At 41.8% G+C, this 25012-nt stretch overlaps 1 protein-coding gene across 1 annotated transcript in view; it reads left to right on the top strand.

Moving 5' to 3' along the window:
* SPTBN5 (spectrin beta, non-erythrocytic 5) overlaps positions 1-25012 on the top strand; it is a 138800-nt gene that overhangs the window by 65836 nt on the left and 47952 nt on the right. The window contains exons 36-43 of the mRNA XM_075927199.1: positions 2434-2538; positions 3292-3477; positions 14150-14305; positions 14679-14870; positions 16117-16212; positions 20222-20340; positions 21354-21468; positions 22689-22802. Coding sequence (XP_075783314.1) covers positions 2434-2538; positions 3292-3477; positions 14150-14305; positions 14679-14870; positions 16117-16212; positions 20222-20340; positions 21354-21468; positions 22689-22802 — 1083 coding nt within the window. The remainder of the gene's footprint in view (positions 1-2433; positions 2539-3291; positions 3478-14149; positions 14306-14678; positions 14871-16116; positions 16213-20221; positions 20341-21353; positions 21469-22688; positions 22803-25012) is intronic.

Genomic DNA, 25012 nt, shown 5'->3' with positions numbered 1-25012 from the left:
CCATTTGCCTGTTCTCAAACAGCTGGTCTGAGCTGCCAGGTCAGTGTGTATGTTGTGCCTTTTTGGTCTAAAATAGGAATTTGTTTTGACATGATGGACCTATCTAATTCTGTGTTTAGCACTGTTCTTACCTATAACGTGGGCTACACTGAGATCATGAAAATATAGTTACATCCATTTACAGTTAACTCCAGGATAGAGAAACTCCATTTGAAACAGAATGAAAATCTCAATTGGTTTCAGTACTTTGCATTTTTAATAACTTGGCTGTTTGTAGTATGTTCCATTTTTAAACTGCAGAAGGGCTAGGTCCATTCTGTGGCTTTTTAAGAGTCTTTGCAGAGTTTCATTTTAAAAAGGAGGCTGCTTCATTGCAACTGTTCTAGACAATGGCTTTTGTGGGGGGGCGGGGGTTTGGTCCCTAAGAATTGAATTCCATTTACAGAGGTGATTCAGAATACAAACACTTAAACTAACCTGAAAGAACACTTAGGCACCTTCCATGCATTGTGGGGCACTGTCTAGTCACCTGGCAAAAACTATACAGTTGAAAATAGGAATTTAGGGACCTATTACAGACAGTTGCCGTTTGCTAAAAAAAAAAATTAACTGGCGAAGCGCCAGTTTCCATTCTGCTTTCAGACTGTTGCAACAAATGTTTTGATGGCAAAGTGCTGCCATTTTCATTTTAAAAAATCTCATATAGCTTTTATTTCTCATCACTCACAAACTCCTTACGTAGGGTGCTTAGCGCTGTTAGTGTTGCTTTCTTCCAACCATATCATCACTAATGATACCACTCCTACAATACTGGAGGCTTTTGTGCCAATTCTCTGTTTCGGTACAGAATTTGGTGCATTGATCTGTGACCGCTTCATTCAAGGCCCAGCAAAGTTGCTAAGTCTCCTTCCACTGTGTTAATTGGGGCTTGCATCTGGCTGCCAGTGCTCTATAGTCCTCAGCCAGTGGATTAATGCAGCCCAGCTAATAAATCAAGATTGAGCTAAATACTTCCCTGTACACCTCTTTGTGTATGCAAATTATTTATCTCAAGTTCACTTCCAAAAAATGAATTGGAAAGTGAGCCCAGGACTTGATTTTTGTCAGTTGATCCAGCTGTATCCAGAGCTTCCGGCATCAGCAGGAGGTCTGGCTGACACTGTATGTAAAGCAGGTCAGGGAAGCCTCCCCTCTAGAAGCTACTTGGAGGAAAAGGAAGATTTGATACTTATGGCCAGATAAGTGATTTCCCCATATGTTTTCCAATGTAGCTGTGTAAGAATATCTTTGACCTGATATATATTACACACTGAGATGGGTCTGAATTGAAATCTCTTGCAAATTTTTGCAAATTCTTTCTGGCCAACATCATTTCTTCCATGCACATATATATTGTGCAATGCCAATCTGCCAGTATTCCTGATGGAGCTTCTTCCAGGGATTTGGAGCTTCCTGTTGTTTCTCCGATTCTCTTCTTTTTCCTCCCCTCTTCTTAATGCCTTTAAATTATACCTGGGTCTCAGACTTCCTTTCCCTCTTTGCAAAACTAGAAACTGTCTGTGCAGCCATGTTTGTCCAGCACCTACCCCAGTGAGCCCCAAGCTTGCCACTAATGCCTGGCCAGGCCTTGTCATAGCCATCTAACCCATTAAAGTTTTGGTCCTGCTTTTTGCACTTAGTAAAAAGGAAAATGAACTATAGAGTAATTCAGTCCAAGGAAATGCAGCAAGTCACAAGTTTCCTGCAGGAGAGTGCCTCCCACCCCTACCAATCAACACATTGATTAAGTGTGTTTATTTTCATTGGGGGGGGGGGGGAAGTGCATTCGTTACAGAAGGTATAGGAGACATCTCTGTGCAATTGATTTCTCCAAATCCAGGATAACATTGAAATACAGCTCAGTGCTCTGGAGAGGCATGTGGCATATTTAGCAAACATACAAAGAATTTTTGAAATGACTAATGTAGAGATCATTCCCCAAAAGCTGTCCCTGCTATCTCACTCTAGGCAGTGTCTGGAGCAAAAAACATTGACTGGAGACAAACATATTGCAGGGAAGTGCAATCCTTCACATTTCCCTATTCTTCATTCAGCTCTACTAATGTATCATCCTCAGTTCTTCCAATACTCTCTGAAGCCATGAGTGATAGTACTAGCTTGAACTATGCAGGTGATATGCAAGCTTCCTCACGCCTTTCTCTCAACACCTCCACTTTGCCCAGAAATGTGTAGCTCTACCATTTTTTCCTGGTGAGTTTTTCTTCTGCAATGCCTCCCCTTCCTCCATTAATTGATTCATATCTGGTCTTTTTGGAGCACACTGTCAATTCTGGTGTTAATGTCTCCTCCCCAAAGGTGCTAGAATGCATCAGATCAACCCAGTTTTCACTTATAGTAAATGTGGCTAGAAACTAATTCATCTTTTGTTTGTAGATTTATTTGAAAACCAGTGATCTGGGAAACTCGGTAGATGAGGTGGAAAGGCTGATCAGGAAACATGATGCTTTTGAGAAGATTCTGACCTCGCAGGATGAAAAGGTAAAACAAAGAATACTGTATCAAGTACAAAGAAGGAGTCTTGTCTTATGAGCAAATCACAGACTTGTTAGCTGGGCTCATGTGCTGAAGCCAGATAGAGAACAGTGGCAAGGAAAGTCTTAATGAAGTTTAGTGAAATAAGAAGGCTGAGAAGTAGAAGGAAAGCAATAAGAAGTCCATGGTTTTACCCTGACTGTACTGTCTTATTACTTAGAAGAAAATCACCCAATGACTAGAATGCTGAGACTTACTTGAGGAAATTTAGAATGAGTTCTATACTATGTATTGATAATAGTATATATTCCTATTCCTTCCTCAATAATACAATTATAGAGCAAGAATATATACTAGATAGCACAGAATGCCATGGCATAATCAAATGTCACGTGTGTGTGATCATCTGTCCTCTATGGGATTGAAGCAGAACTGTTCAGCTGTGTGTTATAGTTGCTATGCTGCTGTCAACTAACTGAGACTCTCCTTTAACCCATGTAGCAGCCGTGTAGTTAAAGTGGCCATGAAGTGCAACATAGTGCAAATGGGAAATCCTAGGTGGCAACAGATGTGTTACGATACCATATTATTTTAGCTTTTGCTACCTTTCTGAGTTCTTCCAAGTGTTGTAGCCTTCCAGCAGAAGGTAACATCTTTTTTAGGCCTGCTAAGACGGAGCCAGAGAAAGGAAACTGTTCTCTCATATCCTTTCATATGTTAAGGGACACCACTATGATTCCATTTTTCTTTCCTTATCAGGTGACAGCTCTTCAGGAACAGGCAAAGAGGCTACAAACGGATAGTGGATTGGAGGGGATACAGATCCAGCACAAACTGAACTCTGTACTTGAGAGGCGGAGTCGGATCAAAGATCTGTCTCAGAGTAGACGGGAGAAACTGCAGACCGCGCTCCTTCTCATGCTCTTCTATCAGAACCTAGCAGAGGTCGGTGTGATAATTATTGCCAACGTGCCATTTTAACATAAGGAAAGATAACTCAAGACTTCTTAATTAACCATAAACACTTAACTTGTTGCAGAGAACAGTCCAGATAGGTTGCTGGGTTGTCGGCGCAGCTCCAAGTGAGAGCAACATGCTTCTGCCGCTAAGGCTCACTACATAATGATTCCTTCCATACAACATTCCCCATAAAGTTTCTATTATCATTACATTTTCAGCCTTTTAAAAAATGCATAGAATGTAACTGCACCACATTTTTTACTTAACGGTGTCTACTTAATTTAGCATCCATAACTCTAATCTGAATCCTTAAGAATCTAGAACAATTAGTCTCTAACAGGTTTTCTTATCACTTTGTCTTGACGTAGTAACAGGATTCTCAGTGCCCCACTTCTTTACTCAGAGGGGTAGCTATGTTAGTCTGTAACTTTAAAAATGAGTAGTCCTGTGGCACTTTAGAGACTAACAAAAATATATATGGGTTGGTCCCACGTATGCTTATGATACCATCTACATGGTTTTTTAGTTTTTAAGGTGCTGCTAGACTACATATAGTATCATGAGCTTTCGTGGGCAAAACCCACTTTTCAGATTAGATGATCTTGAGTCTTTTCTGTATTTGAACTGATTCTGTGAGTCTCAGTACATTCAATAAACTGAGCTGGTGTTGCTTGTATCTGAGGTGAAAGTTGACACTAAAAAAGTAAAAAAAAATGCTTCCACCTCCCATCAGCAGCCATTGTCAGCAGGAGAGTACTCCTCCCGACAAAGTGCTGTCGCAAAGCTTTTGCCTTTTGGGAAGGGAGGTTTTAAACACTTGTAAATGAAAAATGCACTGTCACTCAATTGCCAATGTACAAAGCCTTACTGTTCATCAGATCCTTTCTGTATCTTCTATAGACATCCTTTCCTCTTTCTCAGTAAAATCTGGGAGCAGTGTGTTGGTCAATCACCTTTGCATGTTTCTATGCTCCTTTTAGACCAGTGTTTCTTAAACTGTGTTCCGTGGCACACCAGTGTGCCACAAGGCAGTCGGAGGTGTGCAGCGGAGAACAACAGAATTCAAAATGGCCACCCTTAAAGGGGCAGGTGACCTTTTTTCTTTCCTTTCTCAGTTATTTCCCCCCAACCCTTTTTTTCTCAATAACTTTGCCCCCAACCCTTTTTCCCCTCACCTTTTTTTTCTTTCTCAACAAAAAATCGTTGGTGTTCCTCATAAAAACAATTATTGTTTGGTGTTCCCTTGGTCTTAAAAAGTTTAAGAAACACTGTTTTAAACTAATGCAAACCATGTCTTCGCTTTCCTATGATTATAGCTTTGTACATGAGCCAAAACAATATTTCTGCTTTGCTTGTCTCAATTTTAGGTTAGTTTGTATACGTCCTTGCATTTGGCTGGGTTGCAATAACTTTGATGAAGTTGGCAATCTTGTCTTTAAACATCTTAATACTCAAGGAGTTGAGTAGGTGATCCTAAATCTCATGGGTATTCCAATAGGGATCTGTGTTTTCCCAACTTGATTTTTTAAAGAATCTAATTCATAGTTTTTACTGCGGTCTCAGCCATTCTATTCAATTGTATGAATAACAGGCATGACATTTTGTGAATAAAGTCCCATTGCTTTGCAAAAGTTTTAAAGTCTCTAGAGCCAAATTGTGGTCTGTTGTCACTAATGAGCTCATCAAGGTATGTCATACCTTGTAAATATAGGCTTGCAGTACCCTATGACAGAGACCCTGGTGGTGTCCTGAAACAAGCAAACTTAGAAGTATTTCAAATAATAATCAACCAGAGTAAAATAATCTGTACTCTGAAATTCAAACAGATTCATGCCAAGTTTCTGCCACAGTCTATTGGGATCTCATGTGGTAACAGTGGTTCCTTTTGATCTTTGTTTCTGAAGATTCAACATGTGTTTTAAGATTATACCGCATCCTCAGTTTGACCACATATGTCTGGCCAATAGATGGCATCCAAAGTTCTCCTTTTACATAACTCCACTTCCGTGGCTCTTTTGAGTACAAGATGAGATCTCTTTTCTGAGCTATTCCAGAACCACCATTCTATCATTTCTAAAGACAAGTCCATATTGTTTACTTAGTTCCTCTCTCTGCAATCAATAAGCACAATTGTCCTCTGAAACTTCAGCTCCCTTGTCTGGCCATCCTTGGGAAACTGTTTTAAAGTTTTCAGGACATAATTTGCAGTAGCTGTCTGAAATGTCTTCTACTTCTGTTCTAAAATATGCAAGTAAGACCTCATGAGATGTACTGCAACATCAGCTTCCTCTGAACTGACTCTTTCACTGTGCAACGTGGACACACTAGATAAAGCATCGGCAGTTGCTAACACTCTCCCTGGTCTGTATCCAACTTTCAGTTGATATATCAGGAGTGTTAGCAACCATCACTGCACTGTTTCTCTGAAAATGGCCTTAGGAGCTGTGTGGTCTCTTTCTGTGGCTGCATTTTTCCCATAGATAAACTGATAAAATCGAGTGAAGCCAGATACTAATTGCCAGCATTCTTTTTCTATTTGGTCATAGTTCTGTTAGATAATTGTTTTAGAGGCAATAAGCAGCAGTGGCTTCCTTTTGAAGCAATAGCATTTAATCCAGTAGAACTCACATCCTCTGGCATTACAACCAGTCTAGGACATGAAAGTACTTCAACATGCTTATAAACAATTCTTTCAAGTGCTCTTATGCCACCTCATACATTGGCATACAGGCAAACTTGACTTCTTTTCCCAATAGTTGTCTTAAAGGTATTGTTATTAATTAACATGTGCAGAATAAATGTCCCAAGGTAAATAACTATTACAAGAAATCTTTGCAATTCAGCCTTGTTGATTGATGTGGTCATTTTAATTAGTGTAGAAGTTTTTGAATTGTCAGGTTCTACACTGTCTGTTGTCAAGGAATGCTCACAAATATGTTATCTCCATCAGAGCCCGTTTACATTTGCTCTTTAGTCAGTCAAGCTATGGCTACACTACCAGGTTATTTCAAAATCAGTTGTTTTGAAATAATAACTCCCAAAATAACTACTTTGAAATAAGCTTATTCCTCTTCACAAGCAGGAATTATTTCAAAATAACAAACCCATTATTTTGAAATAATAGGCTTGGAAGTATGGGTGCTTGCCTTGTTATTTCAAAATAACTCCCTAGTGTAGACATGCCTTCATAGATTCCTTTCACAATATTGCTCTAGAATTCTCTTGAGCCTTTCCCCAGACTAGTATGTCATCTATATACCATTCAAGACCTTCCAGATCTTCAAATGCCAGTTGGATCATTCTTTGGAATATTTCAGGAACTGAACAGATGCCAAAAAGAATTCTGGTGAATGTGTACCTGCCAAATGGTGTGTTGAGTGAACACCCTAGAATTGTGTTAACCAGATGTGTTTGCCAGAATCCACTACTGGCGTCTAAGATCAGTGAAAACTAACTTTTGCTAATTTGCTAATGAGTTCTTCTACTCTAGGTAATTGAAAATGTTCCATTTGCATTGCTTTATTCATATCCCTAGCATCCAAGCAGTGGTGATTATGGTATAGAATTGACATTTTTTAGGTTCTTGCACTTTCGTTAATAATTTCAGCTGTTCCCTGCAGAGCAATTTTTTCTTCTATTTTGTCCCTTAATGCCACTGAAACTTTGTAAAGTACATGAATTACATGTGGTACTTGCGAGTTCATCTTTATTATATGCTTACCTGGCAAGCACCCTTAACCTTCAGATAAATCTTTAAATATTCTTTAAATGTATTTCTTTAACCTTCTGGTTCTTCCTTCACCATATAGAATTACTGCACTAAGTTTAAACTTCACGCTATCTGTAAACCCAATTTGGAGTTAAATTCTACCACTTGAAATTCCAGAAATGTTTTCTTTTGCCCATACTCACAGTCCAAGTTGCATTCACTACATACCTGCAGTTTTTCCCCCTGAGTAGGATATCAGCTGAATACTTGAGTTGAGACGTTCGGCCCTTAAAATGTATCACTTTGGCCTGTGCCCAAGTATTGTTTTTAAAAACTCATCATTTTGTGATCATTAATAAGCAAATCCCCATTCCGCTCATGCTTGGGAAGGCTAAGTACTTAGCACACTGAGGAATGGATCTCGCGAGTTACTGCAAGAGTACTGGTACTTTTCCCTTCTAGAGTTGCGCTTTTTTGCAAAACAATTGCATTTGCTACATCTTCTGTAGGCTTCCTTAATACCGTGTGTTTAAAATAACCTTTAGTTGCCTTTTTGATTGCTCTTTTCACTTTTCTTGGTCACAGGCTTTTATTAGTTGCAGGCCACCCTTCCAGACCATGACTGTGTGTCTGGGTGCTTAGTAAAGGTGGACTTAGACTGTAATATGTACATATGTTTTTTTCCAGTTCACACAATTGTTTTGCAGTCATTTCATCTGCTTGTCATATGTCCATAGCACTTTCAAGGATTACCGTAATTTAATCTCCCACAACCTAAGTTGCACTGAACCTGATGCAGTACTATATGAGGGAGTCTTTAATGAGTGACTCACAGAGTTCTCCACAGTTGTACTGCCAGATACATATTGGTCTGTACTTTCCCATCCATCTAACGTCCAGGGAAAAATTTGTGACATATTTCTTTGAGATCTACATATGCCGTATGAGCTGTGGTTTGTTTCTTTATCTGCTACATCACCGAACTGAAAAATATGAAATGCTCCTCTGTTTTCTTCACCTGCTACCTGAAGAAATAATGCTGTTTGCGGCCATTTATTGGTTTTGTCTGTGCCATTTGTGATGCTGTCCAGCTCAAATCCTTGCTTCCACTTTCTCCATTTTCTTCAAATGCTAGCTTTCCTGGAGGCTTTAGTTGGTCCATTTTTTTTTCAATTTACTTCTACTTTTTTCTTACTTTTAGTGTCTTCTGACACCATGTAATAGCAGATGCCAACATGAGAAAAGAGACTGGAGAGAGACTGGAAAGTAAACACGTCATTTAACTTGTTGCTGAGATCTGTACAAATTGGTGCTGCTGGCTTGCTTGCCTGCCTCCAAGTACAATGTGTTTCTATTTATAAGGCTTGCTACATAATTATTCCCTGTACAACCAGTGTTCCCTCTAAACTGCGCAGCAGCACAGCTTCATGGATGATTAATCAGCCCAGACCGGTCAGTCCGCTCTGTGCACGGAGCCCTGAGCCTCTAACTGGGCAGGGCTGATTAATCACCTGTGAAGCTGTGCTGCCGCGCAGCGTAGGGGGCACTACAATACTGTGGATAACTTTGGTTTCTACTCCAAAATTCTTACTATAATTACAGTCAGGATGGTTTATGGCAGGATAGGGGCGTCACATCCCTCAGAAACATCTGGTCCTGGACACTGCAAGGGCATGTCTACACTGTGTAGAAGATCGACCTTCTGGAGGTCAATCTCTAGCATTCGATTTAGCTGGTCTAGTGTAGACCCCCAAATTGAATGCTGAGGCAGCCCCCACCAGCGCCCAGTACTCCTCCATTCTGTGAGAAGTAAGGGAAGCGGATGGGAGTGTGTGCTCCCGTCAGCCTTCTGCAGTGTAGCCACTGTGGTGGCTCAGCATTTTGCGTAGCTGGATGGCGTACCTTAAGCCACCCCGCCTGGTCTAGTATAGACCAGGCCCAAGAGACGAGCCGCATCAGAGGTCTGTCTAGGTGTAGCAACACCTGTGTCTCTACACATCCAAAGAGGTAATTATTTTAATAAAGGTGGTTGTTATTGCACCCTGATTCTGGCATGGTTTCCAGGGTTGTATTATCTAATCCATTTACAGCCACTTTACACAGACGGGAACTCTTCACTAGGATAAAAATGGCAAAGGTGGAATAATTGTCTTCTGTGCCCTTTGCTCCCTTCTCTCTGGCCTAAAGGGAAGGGATTGGCATTCCAAAGGAAGATAGAGGTGGGGAAGGAGAGAGAACAGTGAAGCCCAGCATTGGCCTACCCTCTACCAGTAAAAGGTCACTTAGGAATTTTATGCCAGTGTCAGAAGTTAGAGTCCCTCTTCTGCTGCTTTAGGCCCATCTCTGTAAAATGAATCAGATTCTATTTGTTTCTCCTGTTCTGGACTTAGCCTTGTAATAGAGTTGTTCCTGATGCTGACATCACTGTTGGGAAAGCGTCCCAGGTCACATTTCCAAAGGGCAGCCCAATGTGCGTGCCTGAAAAATGTGCCAGTGTCCATCATGCTGGCACAAACAACACACACAGGGGAGCTGAAAGAGGCATTTGCTCACATTGTTACTGTGGAGGCCTCCGTTTAAACACTTCCCCGAGCAGAGAGAAAATGCAGAGGTGTTCTGTCAGCCCAAATGCTGCTCTGTGCTAAGCTGACATATTTCAAGCCCAGCTTGCTACCCAAAGCAAATGCCAGCTTGAAAACTGCTGCCCACAACTAGCTCCTTATTTTTTTTATCACAGACACAAGGTGTCTGTGTGTGTGTGTGTGTGTGTGTGTGTGTGTGTGTGTGTGTGTGTGTGTGTGTTTAAAAACAAACAGCTTTTAAAATTCCATTTCTATAAACAGCCTGTGGGTGTCCCCCTCTCCTAAAATGATTCAGTGAAGCAGTTCAGTGGGTCAGCAGGTCCCTCTTTCTTGGCAGTGTTTGATTTCAGGGTCGGAAAAAAAAGTTTTCAAAGAGACGCAGCCCATCTTCTTTATAAAATGTGTTCTAGCAAGACCCTATAAATCAGCCAAATGCTGACCTTGCATTTGTCAATAGGTAATAGGCCAAGCCCTGGCCTGGGCAGGCGTGAGCATGCTGCCTTGATGCATCCCCTGCCCCACAAACACTCCTGACAGTCCATGAGTTGGGCTGGGGCAGTGAATGGTGAATTGCACATGGCTGCTACTTTCAGTGTATCCCAGATTAATGAGACCGATGGCCACAAGTGTGCTGCCTGGGTGGGGCACCAGCAGTGCCAGTTGTGGATGCAGTCCAAAGCTGGTGCAGGGACATATCTGCTCCTTAGTACCCCCAGAGCATTACACTGTCATCCTTCTCTGCTCCTCAGCTAGGGAAAAAAGCTCTCCCTGTTTTTCTGACTGACCCATCTGTATATCTTAGAGCAGGATCTTACCCTGTGGTTCCCCAGGGTGCGCCACCAGCAGTTATTCTTATTTCTTATGAGATTAAGTTCCATAGTCTAGGCCCAGCTCCGCCTTCTGCAGTCACTCCGCCTTCTGCAGTCTATCAAACTATCCCCTGGGGTTTGATAGAATCATTGTTCCATCTCAATGTAGCAGTTATAGCCATGGGGGAGAGGCAATTTCTCCAATAACTACAGCTGCTCACATGGAGAACTTTGAATATCATGGCAGAGAATTGGATTCTGTATTTATGGGAAAGACCGTACAGAAAGCAGAACCGTGATGTCATATGAACTGTTTCATGTCAGCTGGTGCAAAATGCAGCAGCCAGGGCATTTTCAGGGTATGTGGTTTCATTTCTAGATAGGAATGGCAATCTGAGAGCAAACACATATGGATCACAGAATGGGGCATAGTCTTCTGATGCACTGGGTACAATAGTGGGGTAGTTTTTGCTATCGTAGCTATCTGAACACCCTGTGTTAGTAAGGTCTTCAGAATGCTTCCATGCTGATGAATTGTGTTGCCACAAATTGTGCATCACGTCCTTAATGATCCAGAAAAAAGGGGAGCTGCTGATTAGGAATGTATTTACTTTAGTGGGAAGGAATAGTCACAAGAATGAAAGTTGGAAAGTTCTGCATTTTGATGCTGGGCTTGCCATTCATTTATCATATAGTCTTGGCCGAGTCTCTTCACCTTTCTCTCTGTTTCACTTCCTGTAAAGAGAGTGATGATACCTATCCACCTACCTCCTAGAGGTGTTGGGAGGATTAATTCATTAATATCTGTGCCGTACCTATAGTGCTATATAAATGCTGTGTATTGTGCTTAATAATGTAATTTAGTTGCCAGATATGCTCATTTTGAGTCCTGAGCACAGATGCATTCACAAATAAATGCTTCTAAATAGATACTGTATAGAATTGAAAACAAAACAACCGGAGCCCATCAGAAATCAGGCTGCTCCCATTTGTCTAAACTGGGTGAAACCCTGACCCAATGGGATATTTGCCACTGAGCTCAGTGGAGCAAGGATTTCACTCATCATCCCATATCCCAACCCACTTCCTGGAGAGATCCTGGGAAAATAGATCAGCTTTGTTATGTCCCCTAAATGTCCTCCTCATTATCTAGAACAGGGGTGGGGAAACTTTTTTGAGACGGGGGCTGCTGACTCACAGAAAAATCAGTTCGGGCCACACACAAGCGAGAAGCAAAATGAGAAGGCCCGCCTCACATTCCCCTCGTACACCAGAACCTAGGGGGGGCCCAGCCTTGTAGATTTTGTGTGCGCCAGGCCCACAGAGGGGCAGCGGGTGGGTTAGAGTGCCAGCGCGAGCTCCCCCTTTACTGAGGGAGCCACTGAGCCACGGGGGCCAGATCCAAGTACACTGTGGCCCCCAGGCCTGAGGTTCCCCACCCTAATCTAGATCCTGCTCCCTGCTCCTTTCTACTTAAGCCTCGGGACTGTCTAAGTCACTAACAATGATAGGAGGAAAGCTTCAGGAATGGTTCTTAAATGGTATCTTAACAAAACTGTATCTTGTCTGCCACTAGAGTGTGGCAGTGGCCCTGACAAAGATAGCATCCTCATGCTCTGGGTTTAATATTAGAAAGTGTGAAAGCCACCCCCTGGTGGGTTACCAAGAAAGATCTGTTGGCCACTCACCAGTCTCAGTGTTCAGATAAGACTCTGCTTTTAAAAAGCAGAGACACCGTTAAGTGTCCTTTGAGTTAATGTGTGGCTGCGTAATGGGAGAAGGCCCCAGCTTATGAGCAGGGAGAGCATTAGTAATGAAAGTTACAGATGACAGTTTGCTGTCCTGGACAAACTTGAGACCAAGTTTCTTTTTTGAACGCCTCCATGTGCTTAGGGGAGGAGAAAACAGAGGAGGGCTGTCTTTGCATACAGAATTTCAGTGGCTGAAAGGAGGATTCAAACTGGTAATTAACAAGAAAAAAATCACCCAGCTTCTGAGTCCCATATACAGCCAGAGCAGTCCCCCAAAGGCAGGCAAATGATGATGTGTTTTCAGACTAGGGATGTAAGGCAGCGGTTAACTGTGTAGCCAACTGAATTGTAATTGGTTATATGATTAGTATTCTTTAACCCTTTTTACATCCCTATGTCAGACACACAAAAATGATATCCCTTGTCTGTCCTTGTACAGCCAGAATTTCATTGTATGTCCATGGTTTGAGGACGATCACGGTACATGTCAAGTTTCCAGTTCTCAAAAGTATAATGGAAAGAAGACCTGTCTTTCTGAGCTAAGAACTAAAAAGTGGCATTTTCCTTAGCTTGTGCAAAATGGCAGTAGATCCTATTACCTGTTTTATTCTAACAGGCTGCATTTACCTGAAGATTTCTAACGGCTTCATATTAATTAATTAAACCTTACATCTTGGAATAGATAAATATCCCCATTTTACAGATGAGGAAACTTAGTCATGGAGCTCTTAAGTGACTTAACCAAGGTAACAAGGCAGGTCAGTGGCACAGATAGGATTCCTGGGTTCTGTACCGTACTCTCAGCCCTGTGCTGTAGTCACTATAACAGCTGGCTATCATTAATGCAATGGAAGCTATCTAAGTCCTCTCATCCAGCTCCAAACAAAGAATGAACTAAAATATGTGACCACCCTCCTGCTCTCTGGAGTTCTGACAATAAAGATAATTGCAAAACAATACTACGTCGTTCTCTCCCCCCCCCCCCCCCCCTCTCTCCCCGCCAGCTGCCCGTGAGCAGACAGCTTATAAACTCCCAAGTTGCCTTCTTCCCAGAGTTAGCTGCTCCTGGTTTTACTTCCTTGAGGCACAACCCATCTCACACCCCGTTTCCAGAACACACCTCCTTCCACCTTTATATGCAGGGTGGACTCTAATGAGCTGCAAGAACCCCAATAGGTTAACAGTAATTATCTTGCAGCTCCCCACAGGGCTGCAGTGCCTGAATTAACAAAAGGGGAATCCTGTGTGCCCCACCACATACAACTAAAAGGAATTAATTCAACGGCTCATAAGGTTTTCTAGATTAGCTGTTTGAGGGAAGGAGAGAAGAAGACGGGAAAGACTGCAACTCCTGATCATGTGCACACCTCATATCTGTTCATCGGAGCATGTATTGAAAGAACGTTGTCAAGTGTTCCAGGAGAAGGGCAAAAGATCCTTGGCAGTAATCCTGAGGTAGAGTTCCTCTCAGGCCCCAAACATGACCAACATGTTAGGCCTGTGTGAATGAGCAAGCCTAACCATAGATTTGCATCTAATCTCATTTATAATCCGAGATACAACAACAACAATATCCAAGCAACCGTCCGTATTTTTTCCCTATCACTTGATGGAATTATTTTCATTCCTTTTGAGCTGGACAGTTCATAAATCAGAAAGTCGCTTTCATTATTACCTGTTATTGGAAATCTATCTCCTCTAGACACACACCATTTCACAGGACAACGTACTTTGGGAGGAGGCTCTGAGCTTAAGAGAGAGAGCTTCTGTGTGTCATGTTAATTCTGCTGCTCCCCTTGGTTGCAGGCAGAGGATTGGATCAATGAGCGCATGCAAAAGTTGGAGGACCCTTCCATCGGAGACTTCAACAACCTGCAGGACAAAATGAAGCTGCTGCAGAAACATCAGGTCTTTGAAGCTGAGATTCTGGCTAATGAGGAGATCATCACAGCTGTGAACAAGGTAACTTTCACACTCTGCTGCTCTCTATTGCAGATTCATTCCGCAGAAGGTGAGAGGGAAGATGCTTAAAGTAAGTATTAAGCATTCCCTGGCACAGAGTCGGTCCTTGCTGATATTTCATAGGGGTGACTGAAATGTCCTTCGTTCATGGTGGGGAGTCCCATTAATTGACCATGTATGGTTTCCAGGGGACTTCTCTTTGTCTGTATTCCCTAGATGGGATCAGAGCCACTGAATTCCCCGGCTAATAGTGGATAGTAGTTGGGGTGGGAGTTAGAGGGAAGTGGGGAGAGGGAGATCCTCCTAGAAAGACTATGTAACTGTTCCCTGAGGGGTAAACTTCCTTTCTAACCCTTTCTTTCTGAAAAATAAGAAAGGGGAAGCCCTTGTGTCACGGAGCCACCCAAAATCAGGGGAGATCTGTCGTAGGACCCGTCTGCTGCAGGAGCACTGGGAGACGTTGAAGTGGGCTGTTGCTGCCCATGGAAAGAAGCTGGAGGACATTCGGGACTTCCTGGAGTTTCTGCAGAAAGTAAACCAAGTGGAAGCCTGGATCAGGGAGAAGGTACAGGGATTCTATTCTTTAATCGGGGCAAGCAAATGCATGGTGCAACATAGAGAACTGCCTTTTAGTAATGAACATTTGATGATGATATCACCCTTCAAGACATTTACGTAGTGTCTATTGTCCTGGGTAACCTGAAAGTGCTTTACAGATTGTATATAGGGAACATCCCAGCAACTGTTAAAACATTCTGGCATGTATCCATGCCAGACTTGAAATTTGGCCAGGATACCAGTGTTAACTTCCCTAATTATTAAAAAAAAGTATCATGGGATTTATAGTGACCAAAAGTTTCAGGACTCTGTTTTTACACCTTCTCTGAAACAGAGATATTAAAGAAGATTGGAGCACCTAAAATCTGAGATTCACTAAATTGTGAATTAAATCTGAGACATATTTTCTTGTAAGAATGAAAAACAGTCACCTGGTCCAACAAGACACATGTAGGTTCTTTACTCAGACATCAGTAGTCATACTTCACTTGTAGGGCACATGCTCTTAAGAATGGGGAGTTGGTACTAAATGGTGCATTGCACAAGTATTACAAGAGATGTAAATGATACAGGTGGTGACCTCATCATAGTCTCTGGCCATTTGTCTATGTCATAAAACTATACAAAATTTAACTTCATTGGCCAATCTCTGCTTAGTAGAAGCCTAAGTCCAGCAAAAAGTCCAGGTACTAAATAAGATGCATTTTCAGAGCTGGAGACCAGGACTAAAGGAAAGGTCCAAGAGTTCTGTAGATCATTATAAATTGCACTTTGATAGGGGTGTCACAGAAACTTGCAAAACGCCATCCTCTGCAGCACCATGCTTCAGCCCATTATGATAGTATTTCACTTTTATGAGTTCTAAAATCCATTTTAGGGGAAACAAAATAAATAGATATATTTGGGGCTTCAAAATGAGGACTACTTTATCTTGCTATCAAAACATGTCCTTCAGATTGTGGGAATCCAATCTCTATTCCTGGTGTCAGTTTCTGCAATCACGGTGCATGGGCAAGCAGCCAAGAATGGGATGTGATATTCGGGGACACAGAAAACTTCCACTTTAAACAATGTTGGACCCTGATGTACAAAACTCCATCCCAAACAATATTCTGTTCCCAGAGCATGTGGCTGTAGGATGAGTGAAATCACTTTTGGTTTATAATGGGAAATGCTGGCTACTTGCCATACTAGGCCTGAGCTGAGTCCTGTGGCTAGCTGAATATCCACCTGACTATTTTTCCTTTCCCCAGGAAGTGATGATTAATATTGGTGATGTGGGGAATGACTATGAACACTGTGTGCAGCTCACGAAAAAGCTGAATGAGTTCCATGGAGCAGCATCAGGGGTAAGAGAAGTTTTCATGCCTAGTCCCCTATGCTTGGCATGGTTCAAACCAAAAACTAGCTTTTCAGCACAGCCGCACATCACAACTACTGAAACCATTTAATTTTCCTTAGGGGAAGGAAGAGCAGAAGGAAGTGTAGGGGGCTTTGCCAGTTCAAAACCTGCTACAATAGCCATTATTTGCTCTCCTTGCCCCACTGTATCAAATGTCTGATGACATCACTACAACACTGTACAAATGATGGCAGTGAAATCTGAAATTTTGCATTGCAAATCCGAAACTCTTTTGAGTGACCGTAGGCTAGATTTGGTGTGAGCTTCAAATGGGTTTGGATAGAAACTATGCAAAACTCAGTGTGTTCCACTTTCACGTCAAAACAGGCAAAACTTGGTAGTTTCAGGTGAGATTCAATTTGGATTGATTTGTACCTAGAACATGTTCCAGCCTGTCATAACCGAACCTCCAAAAAAGGTCTCATGTGGCTTCCTCTTCCACATTTTCTTCCTTGATCTGAAACTGCCAAGTTTCTTACATTTCTTTATCTAAATAAAGTGTGGTTTTGTGTCTTTTGTTTATGCTGCACATCCTGCTTCTCACTGATGATGATTATAACATATAGTCACACTTTGCATATTGGATAAAAGCAATGTGCTATGACAGTTGCCTGGTCCAGCTTTCTCTTCTGAGCTCTCTAAGATCTTCCTTTCTGGGGGTGAGTCACTATTGTTGTGTTGGTCACATCTCTGTGGATGTGCTAAGTGGGGCACAGAGCCATCTGGAACACTCACAAACAGGTTCTGCTGTAGAGCAACTGCACCCTTGCTGCCTGATTCAGCTTTCTTTGTTGAGATCTCAGAGCTATACACCGTGGAGACAAACTGCAGCCGGCTTTCGCACATCCCAATTGGAGTGCTAATTTAGGCAAAGGCAAAGAGGTCTCAGTGTGCAATCAAGAAAGAATACCTTCATTGTGTGGCTAACATGATAGCCGGGAACCCTGTTTAATATCTGGAGGGGGAAATATTAGGTCTGTCTGTGAGAGTTTCCTTTAGCAGTATCTGCCCATGTTCCCCATATCCTTCCTTATACTGCTGCCAAATTATGTCAGAACTTCTCAGACCTTCCTTTTCTCCCCACTAATAGCAGATGGAGAAACTGATACTATTTAAGAATGAGAGTCCTGAGGTACCTGGGGCTTGGAAAGAAATCCTGGCCTTTTCTTTTCAGTGCCTCCTATTTCTAGGAGTCCCTGTAAGAATGCAGTTGTGTTGTATGTAGGCAGAGTACCAAAACTGTCACACTTCAGATATCAATGAAGTAAGGCTAGAAAAGTCCAGAAGAAACCTGCACTAGGCCTTTAGCCCTCACCTGCAGAGCTAGCATCTAAAGGACAGTAAAGGAAGAATTGATATAGAAAGTGGCAACCAAAAGGAAGAGTTAGGAGTGGTGTACTTGGGGAGGGGAGAATGATATCATCCTCAAGTTGCTCTGGGAGTAAGGTACATGAGAACAGCCACACTGGGTCAGACCAAAGGTCCATTTAAGTCAACTACCTGGTAGACACTGGTATCCTGTCTTCTGATAGTAGCCAATGCCAGGTATCCCTGAGGGAATGAACAGAACAGGTAATCATGAAGTGATCCATCCCATCATTCATTCCCAGCTTCTGGCAAATAGAGGCTGTGGGCACCATCCTGGCTAATAGCCATCGATGGACTTAAGCTCCATGAACTTATCTAGTTCTTTTTTGAGCCCTGTTAAGGTAAGGTCAAGGTAGCTCTTACGTGGATCACGTGCCTCAGGAAATGATATATTTTGCTAGTTTCTGCATTAGGCGGCAGAAAAATTGCCATCATAGCCAGTTCTCCGATGCTGTTCCATACACTTCTTTGAGAGGTTCACATTGTAATGATCACCCTCAGAACCAGTGCTCAGCCATAGCACAGTGGCACAAGTGGAGAGAAGCTGGGCATTGGGTAATTTCTTGCACCCTTCCAGTAAATGATTCTTCGCCAGTCTCACAGGGTTAACTGCCAGGCAAACCTGGGTTTAGGATGGTGACTTACCAGCCTAGGGGCAATGGTCCTATGTATCTCCCACTTCTGCTGGTTTTCAGCCCAATAGCCAGACTGGGAATTAGCAGCATGGAAATGTAGAATATGGGTTCACTGAGGGTTTCTGGCTCTTGAGTCATTTCCTATCCTCCAGCAGAGAAGACTGCAGGGCTCTGATTCATTAGAATAGTTTTTCCTGGATCAGATGGATTATATTCCATATAGAATGCTTTTAGTGTGTTCACTTTCCAGCTGTGTATCACAGCAGAGTACACTTAGAAATATGCATGTACGTAGCATCTATAAAATGCAGATGGAATCAATACTTCTATTATCCAAGTGCTGGCATCCTGCCGAGGTACTTCTGCTAGACCCATGATTAATGGTTCCCATCTGAGTTAGTGATTTACCGGACTTACGGCAACATTTGATATTTTTGAGTGTTGGAATGCATCTACTTTGCATTCAGTGCCATGTACTGTTCAGAACTGGCTGCAGGTCATGCTTCAGAAGAATAACCTTTAATGTGGCAAAGCTCAGAAAATGAGTTATATACTGTGTTGGATAGGAAGAGTGTTGTCCTTTTCTGAACATCCCAGCATTCAGTAACCAAAGGGTTAAGCACAGGTAGCAAAAGAAAAAAACACCCAAAACTTCGTAACAGTAAAAGAAAAGGGGGAAAAAAAGTGTCCTTTTAAAATCCTGAGGTCTGTGGTTCAAAATGATCCCACCAGCACTGCCACCATGTTAGGGATGTTCCCCACTCTGGCACTCAGAGTGCAGAAGGTGGGGGACCACAAGAGACCTTAAAATACCTTGCCTTTGTAGGCTTCTATTTAAAAGCTTCCCAAGATCACAGATTTCCTGGCCTTGGGAGGTAACTGCCACAACCCAAGTGAGAAAAATCCCTTTTCTTCTTGAATCCAAGAAGAAAGCACTTGGAAACTTCTTCCAGAGGGGTACCCCAAGCTCTTTTACCACAAGAGAGCTTGGAGAAAAAAAAAGAGAAAACAAACTGCAATCTCTGATAGTCAACTGTATACACCAACCTGCTATTACCTTCCAGGGCACAAGAATAAAATCATTGACTTAAAAAGGTGATTTTATTAACAAAACAAAGAAGATATACTGATAAAGAATACTTGGTTGCTAGGTGTTTTAAAGCAACTGAGAAAATAATAATTTAAAAACACAGAGAAATTCCATCCCTGGAATACAGCTTAAAGTACAATGTATGGGGAGGCACGTGGACTTAGCAAAGAGACATTTAACCAAGCAACAACAAACAACAACAAAATCCTGATCCCATCTAAATGGACATTCCCTATCTACCTACAGATCCATGCTTCAGAGTCCAGTCCATTTCCATGCCCAGCATTCTTTGTAGGCATGGTAGTTCTACCTGATTCAATTAATCTTGTTCCCCCCAACTCCTGGCTTAAAAGTCACAAAAAGAAGAAAAAGCAAACACGGTTTTTTTAATTTCAAATGTTAACACCTTCCCCCATTGGCTTTCCTGGTTCCCTGCCAACTCCTCCTAGACACCTGAGTTTAAACGGTTGATTGCTGAATGCTGGGATGTTCAGAAAAGGCCAGCACTCTTGCTATCCATCACATATACAATATTACCATTTTCATAGTATGCTATGTGGGAAGCAAGAAGAATAAAAGATTTATACAATTTAGGATAGGATTATATCTGACAATGTGGTGATTTGTTTGACAGTCTCCACTCTGATTAGATAGGAAGCCCTTAAGGCCCTGGTATGGAACTTTGACCATTGTTGGTTTCATAGTAATGTACTTCCTGGTTCCCACAATTTCATCTCTGTCTGAGAGTGATACCAGAGTGCTATATCAGGGGATAGCATTTGGATCTGAGATCTTCTATGTAGCTGGCACAGCTATGGGTATGTTGGGCACACAAATGGTATTTCCTTGTTCTGGCTTCTTAGGAGATGACAGTAGATGATGCTCACATCAAAACTATCAATGCCCTAGCCATGAAACTGGAGAGACAGAACAAGGGAGAGATGAAGACAGTGTATCAGCGCCGGAAGCAGCTTAATGAAAAGTGAGTATACATTCCAGGTTCTGGACAATGGAAAGGTCAATTAAAGCAGTCATAATGGTTTTATGGAAGGAGAAGACGGCTGAGCTGGGTTGGGCTTGGTTGAACGAAGGCTGGATATACATACGCAAATTTTCTCCTTTTAAGTATCCTCTTCTACTAATATGACGTACAACATGCTGGCTTCCACCTCCAGCCAATAAGAGTTTCCTGTAGAGACTGCCAAAGCATCTGGCATAGTAATGGGCATGTTCCTATGCATGGTAGCATAGAGTACTTCCAATGGATCACCAGGTAGTCCTGGGGAAGTTTTAAAAGGATACCTTGCTCCCTTCCTGTGAGGGTGGAATCTCAGGGCAATAGAATCCTGAAGATACAGGCAGTGGCGACAGACAGTCAGGAAACCCAGCCTGAGCTCTGTGTTTAACAGAACACTCCATCCCTCATTCCTATTAATATCTTACCCAATTATCTTTGTGTAATATTGGCGTACATCAGGCTTTCTAGTTCTTCTGCAAACTGCTGATACCACCACAGATTTTCTCTCCTCACAATAGATTCTCACTTTCTCCTTGCTTTCTGTTTGCGGCCAACATCACTTGTCCCTCATCTGACCCAGTCTGACTCCAAACTAGTTCCATCCCAACCCCTGAAAACCTGTGTTCCTAGCCAACTTCTTCCACTCTTGCTGGTTCACAGCCCAAGGCCTAGATCGAGAATTAGCAGCATGGATTTCTGGCAGTTGGGTCTGGATTTGTTCCATGCAAGAATCCCTTCCAATACTGGGAACTTCCTGTTATCCTCCTCTGAGAGCCCCTTACCTAGGCTCGTAAAATCCTAGAACAGTCACTTTCCTACAGGTTAATGCTTTACCTATGAGATGCATCTGTGCTACTGTGAGAAGGGGGAGTCAGTGGGAGAGGGAGAGCAGAAATCCCCTGTTTGAATGCAATCTAGCTGCACCTGTGGAGGTTCTAAATTCATTCTTTCCTCTAAATTTATCTTTTCAATAAAAGGTGGACCAGTTTCTATGGTAACCTGAATGCATACAGAAGGAAGCTGGAGGGAGCCCTGGAGATCCATGCATTAATCAGAGAAATTGATGACATCACAGAGAGAATTAGTGAGAAGGTGAGCTGCTCATGATGGTGTAAATTGAAGAATCACTTGATCCTGTAGATAAGTAGGCAGCTGGTAAAAGTAGATGAATTCCCACTAGTCCAATTATTAGAGAGAGAATGAACATTGAAAGGTGAACTTTTATAATAGCCTCTGTGCGAAACAGGAATGACAAATCTCTAACCAATCTGTAAATCGTAGAGCAAACTCAGGTAGAGTAATATACTGCTGCACTGTCCCTGGAGTTTCCTATGAACCAGAGTCTGCAGCAAAACTGAAATGCAGTCAAATATAATGACTTCTGGTAATAGTAATTGTCAAAAATTGCAGATTAGGGTAAAAAATAAATGTTTTTTCATTTAATATTGAAAAATGACTTAATCAGGATGTTTTAGCTCCATGCTTAGTCATTCAGGAGGTGGACAGATCCCTTAGAATGGAAATAGCAAGGTGTAGTGGATAGATACTACACTAAGTCAAGAGATTCAGTGTTCCGTTCCTTGCTATGTTTCTGTCCCTCTGTATGACTTTGGGTGAGTCACTTAATCTCTCTCTTTGCTCAGTTTCTCCATCTGTCAATGGAGAATAATAATACCCATAATTGCTTTTTGCTTTAGAACCTATTTAAGCAAAATGTTATATGAGAACTAAGTTATTTCAGATGCATGATTTTATATCATTCTTATATAACTTTAATCAGCAGACACACATACATTAGTGCTTGTTAAACTTGATAAAAAAATTGTTGTAAAATTTTCTATAAGTGTTTTTCTGATTAATTCCAAGTTCTTCTTGAGTCTCCAAAATTTCACTTCTAGCAAAATTCTGAGAAGTCAAAAAATCCCTTCCAGTTTTCACAAAATGCGCTTTCATTGCAATTTTAGGCATGATAAATTTCCCATGAAAGCCCTGTCATTATAGGTTTTGCCCATTAGTATTCTGATTTCTGGGGGGGAAGAAGGGGGATGGAACAAAACAGAGAGTCTTTCTTGCCTTTATGTTAAATATACAAGCTATATATATAAAGATACACACCAAGTTAAGCAGGGCTGGAACTGGCCAAAGAGTTATCAACACTTTTTCTACCTCCATAAGTGGCACAGAGATCTGTCACTGTGATTTCATTGTTGGAATTTAAGAGAGGGTTAAAATGGCTTTTAGAGAGGAGGAAGGAAATATTTGAAGGAGCTGAGATATGATGATGTTATTTTTCTTCTTCTTTCTCCCCCAAGAGTGCAGTGATACAAGCATTGGACTATGGGAAAGATGTGGAGAGTGTGTCGAACCTGATGCGAAGACATGAGGAAATGGAGAGGGAAATCAGTGTCATCAAGTCCAAAATGGAGGTGAGAGGTTGAAGAGTGGAGGTTACAGATTGGGGCTGCAAGAACAATGCTCTGATTTTTTTTCCTTTGTTTGTGCTAAAAAGCTTGATGAGCTCCTTCGGAGTGGCTGAATTAATTGGGATGGGGAAGTAGCAGATAGAAAACTCAGAGGGCCTAAGAGCAGACCTTTTTATAATGAAGGATTGTAATTCCTTTGTATTCCCCTCAATCCCAACATGTCGTATACATACCTTTCTGAAGTTCTAAAGCTGAGACAGACGGGGATGTATGTTTTTAGCACATCATGTTTCTTTTGTCTGAAGATGATTCCACACCTCAATCCTGGACTGGCCTTTCCCTAAACTTGTGGAAAGTATGGATCCAGATCCCTATCACATCCTTGCAAGTTGGCTTCTATAACAGCAATGGACTGAACCAAAACCACAGATCCATTTCTGCTCTAAACACTGGCAAAACTCAATGGGCACAGTTTTCAAGTAGAGGCCCCTAAGCAGAATGGCCAAATCTCAAATTTTAATACTCTCAGCAACTCATGAGCATGTAAAATGGACCTTTCCATGACTAAGGGATAACGTTTCAACTTCACAGGCAGTAGTTCAGGTTGACACAGATCCAGTCTTTTCCCCCTGCCAGCCACCCACAATACAGCTGAGAGAGAAATCCAAGGCTCTGGGTTCTTGGAACCTTGAATGTTTTAAGTTTCGAGGGTCTAAATAGGATGCAGGCACTGCCCCAATATTAAGGTCTCTAGGCACACTCCTATCTGGCACCTCTTTCTGAGAGCAGAAAAATGCTTTGCCCCTTTGGCACCAGGCTAACCCTTCAGATTCCTCTATACTTAATACATCCTCTTCCAAAACCCCACCAAATGATGTGTCTTCTGGTTCACCATTTGAATCTCTCAGAAGCTAATAAGTAGTTGTAAGTCTAACTCAATTGCCCTTTTACCTAATGATATAAAGCACAAGAGAGTATAGCACATATACAACAAGACAAACATCCTAATTGCAGTGCCCCTCCCTAACTCATTCTGGGAACTAACTAGGTCCAGGAAAGCAAGCAGGGCCCACAGCTTCATGTAGGCCCCTATATTCTGGGTTGCTTTTTTTTCCTTAGCTGAATGTCCAAAGACCCAGACAAATCAACTCATCTTAGTTTATATCTCTTATATCCTCACAAGCTTCCCAGATGATCAGAGACCTCTGCCAGGTATCTTTGTTACCAAGGCAACTTTTCCCCTACAAAACTTCATTGGGAGCCATTATGATTTAAAACAGTTCCCGGTCAATGGAAGAGCACTTAAGTTCAATGACTCTCTTCTGCCACCAGTCTTTAGAGTTTCAGCCCAATACTGAAGCAGGTAGACAACAGAGAAGGCAAAAGGCTGCACATTCAAAATGGAGTTTGCAGTCTGGTAAAGATAAGTTCATAAATTGTGTAAAGATCCCCAAATAGTGGTGCAGGTCACATAAGCTAGTGTTCCCAATTTGGTTACCAACTGGAGATGTCAGGATAATTACTTATTTCAAATGGCTGTTTGGAGACCGCAAATTTCTTTCAACTTTATTTGAAAAAAAAACATGCAAAGGCAGATAATGTGTGATCAATTAATAGAATAATATCCTGTTGGTTAATTATAATACTATAAAAAAGCTGATTATTTGTGAACACCATATATATTTGTCTGTTCCTCACATACTATTAGGTATATCCTGCAGTAAATTTAACATAGGATAAATATCTTTTCTGATGATTCCTCCTCCCTTCCATATAACACACACACACATTTCCTTATGGATTAAAGCAGCCTGGCAAAATATTATTTACCAGAGACAAATATGCTTTCTTGATGGGCAAGTAACGTTCTTCCTTTTAAATTTTTCACTATTTATAGATATATATATTTCATTTCATCTTCATGGTGGAGGGTAGGGGAATCCAGATGGTAATCCTGGGCAATTTGGCCAGGCTGAGTTAAATAATGGTCGCAGAACCTCACTAAGTAGCAATTCAGTAAACCACAAACCCACACTGAAAGTGATGTTTGGGGACTGCAGTTTCCTGAAGCAGAGACAAATGAGCTTCTGACCCTGTGCTGATGGTCAAGGCAATGTCAGTAACATCATATACCTGTACCTGTCAAGTCCATAGGAACACCCCATGTTACTTCTTGGCAATTAGTGATGCCCTGAAAACATTTTGGGAAAACA

Source organism: Pelodiscus sinensis, chromosome 4, assembly GCF_049634645.1.
Source record: "Pelodiscus sinensis isolate JC-2024 chromosome 4, ASM4963464v1, whole genome shotgun sequence".
Taxonomy (NCBI): Eukaryota; Metazoa; Chordata; order Testudines; family Trionychidae; genus Pelodiscus; species Pelodiscus sinensis.
Note: the sequence above shows the minus strand (reverse complement) of the source record. Positions and strands in the feature narration are given on the sequence as shown.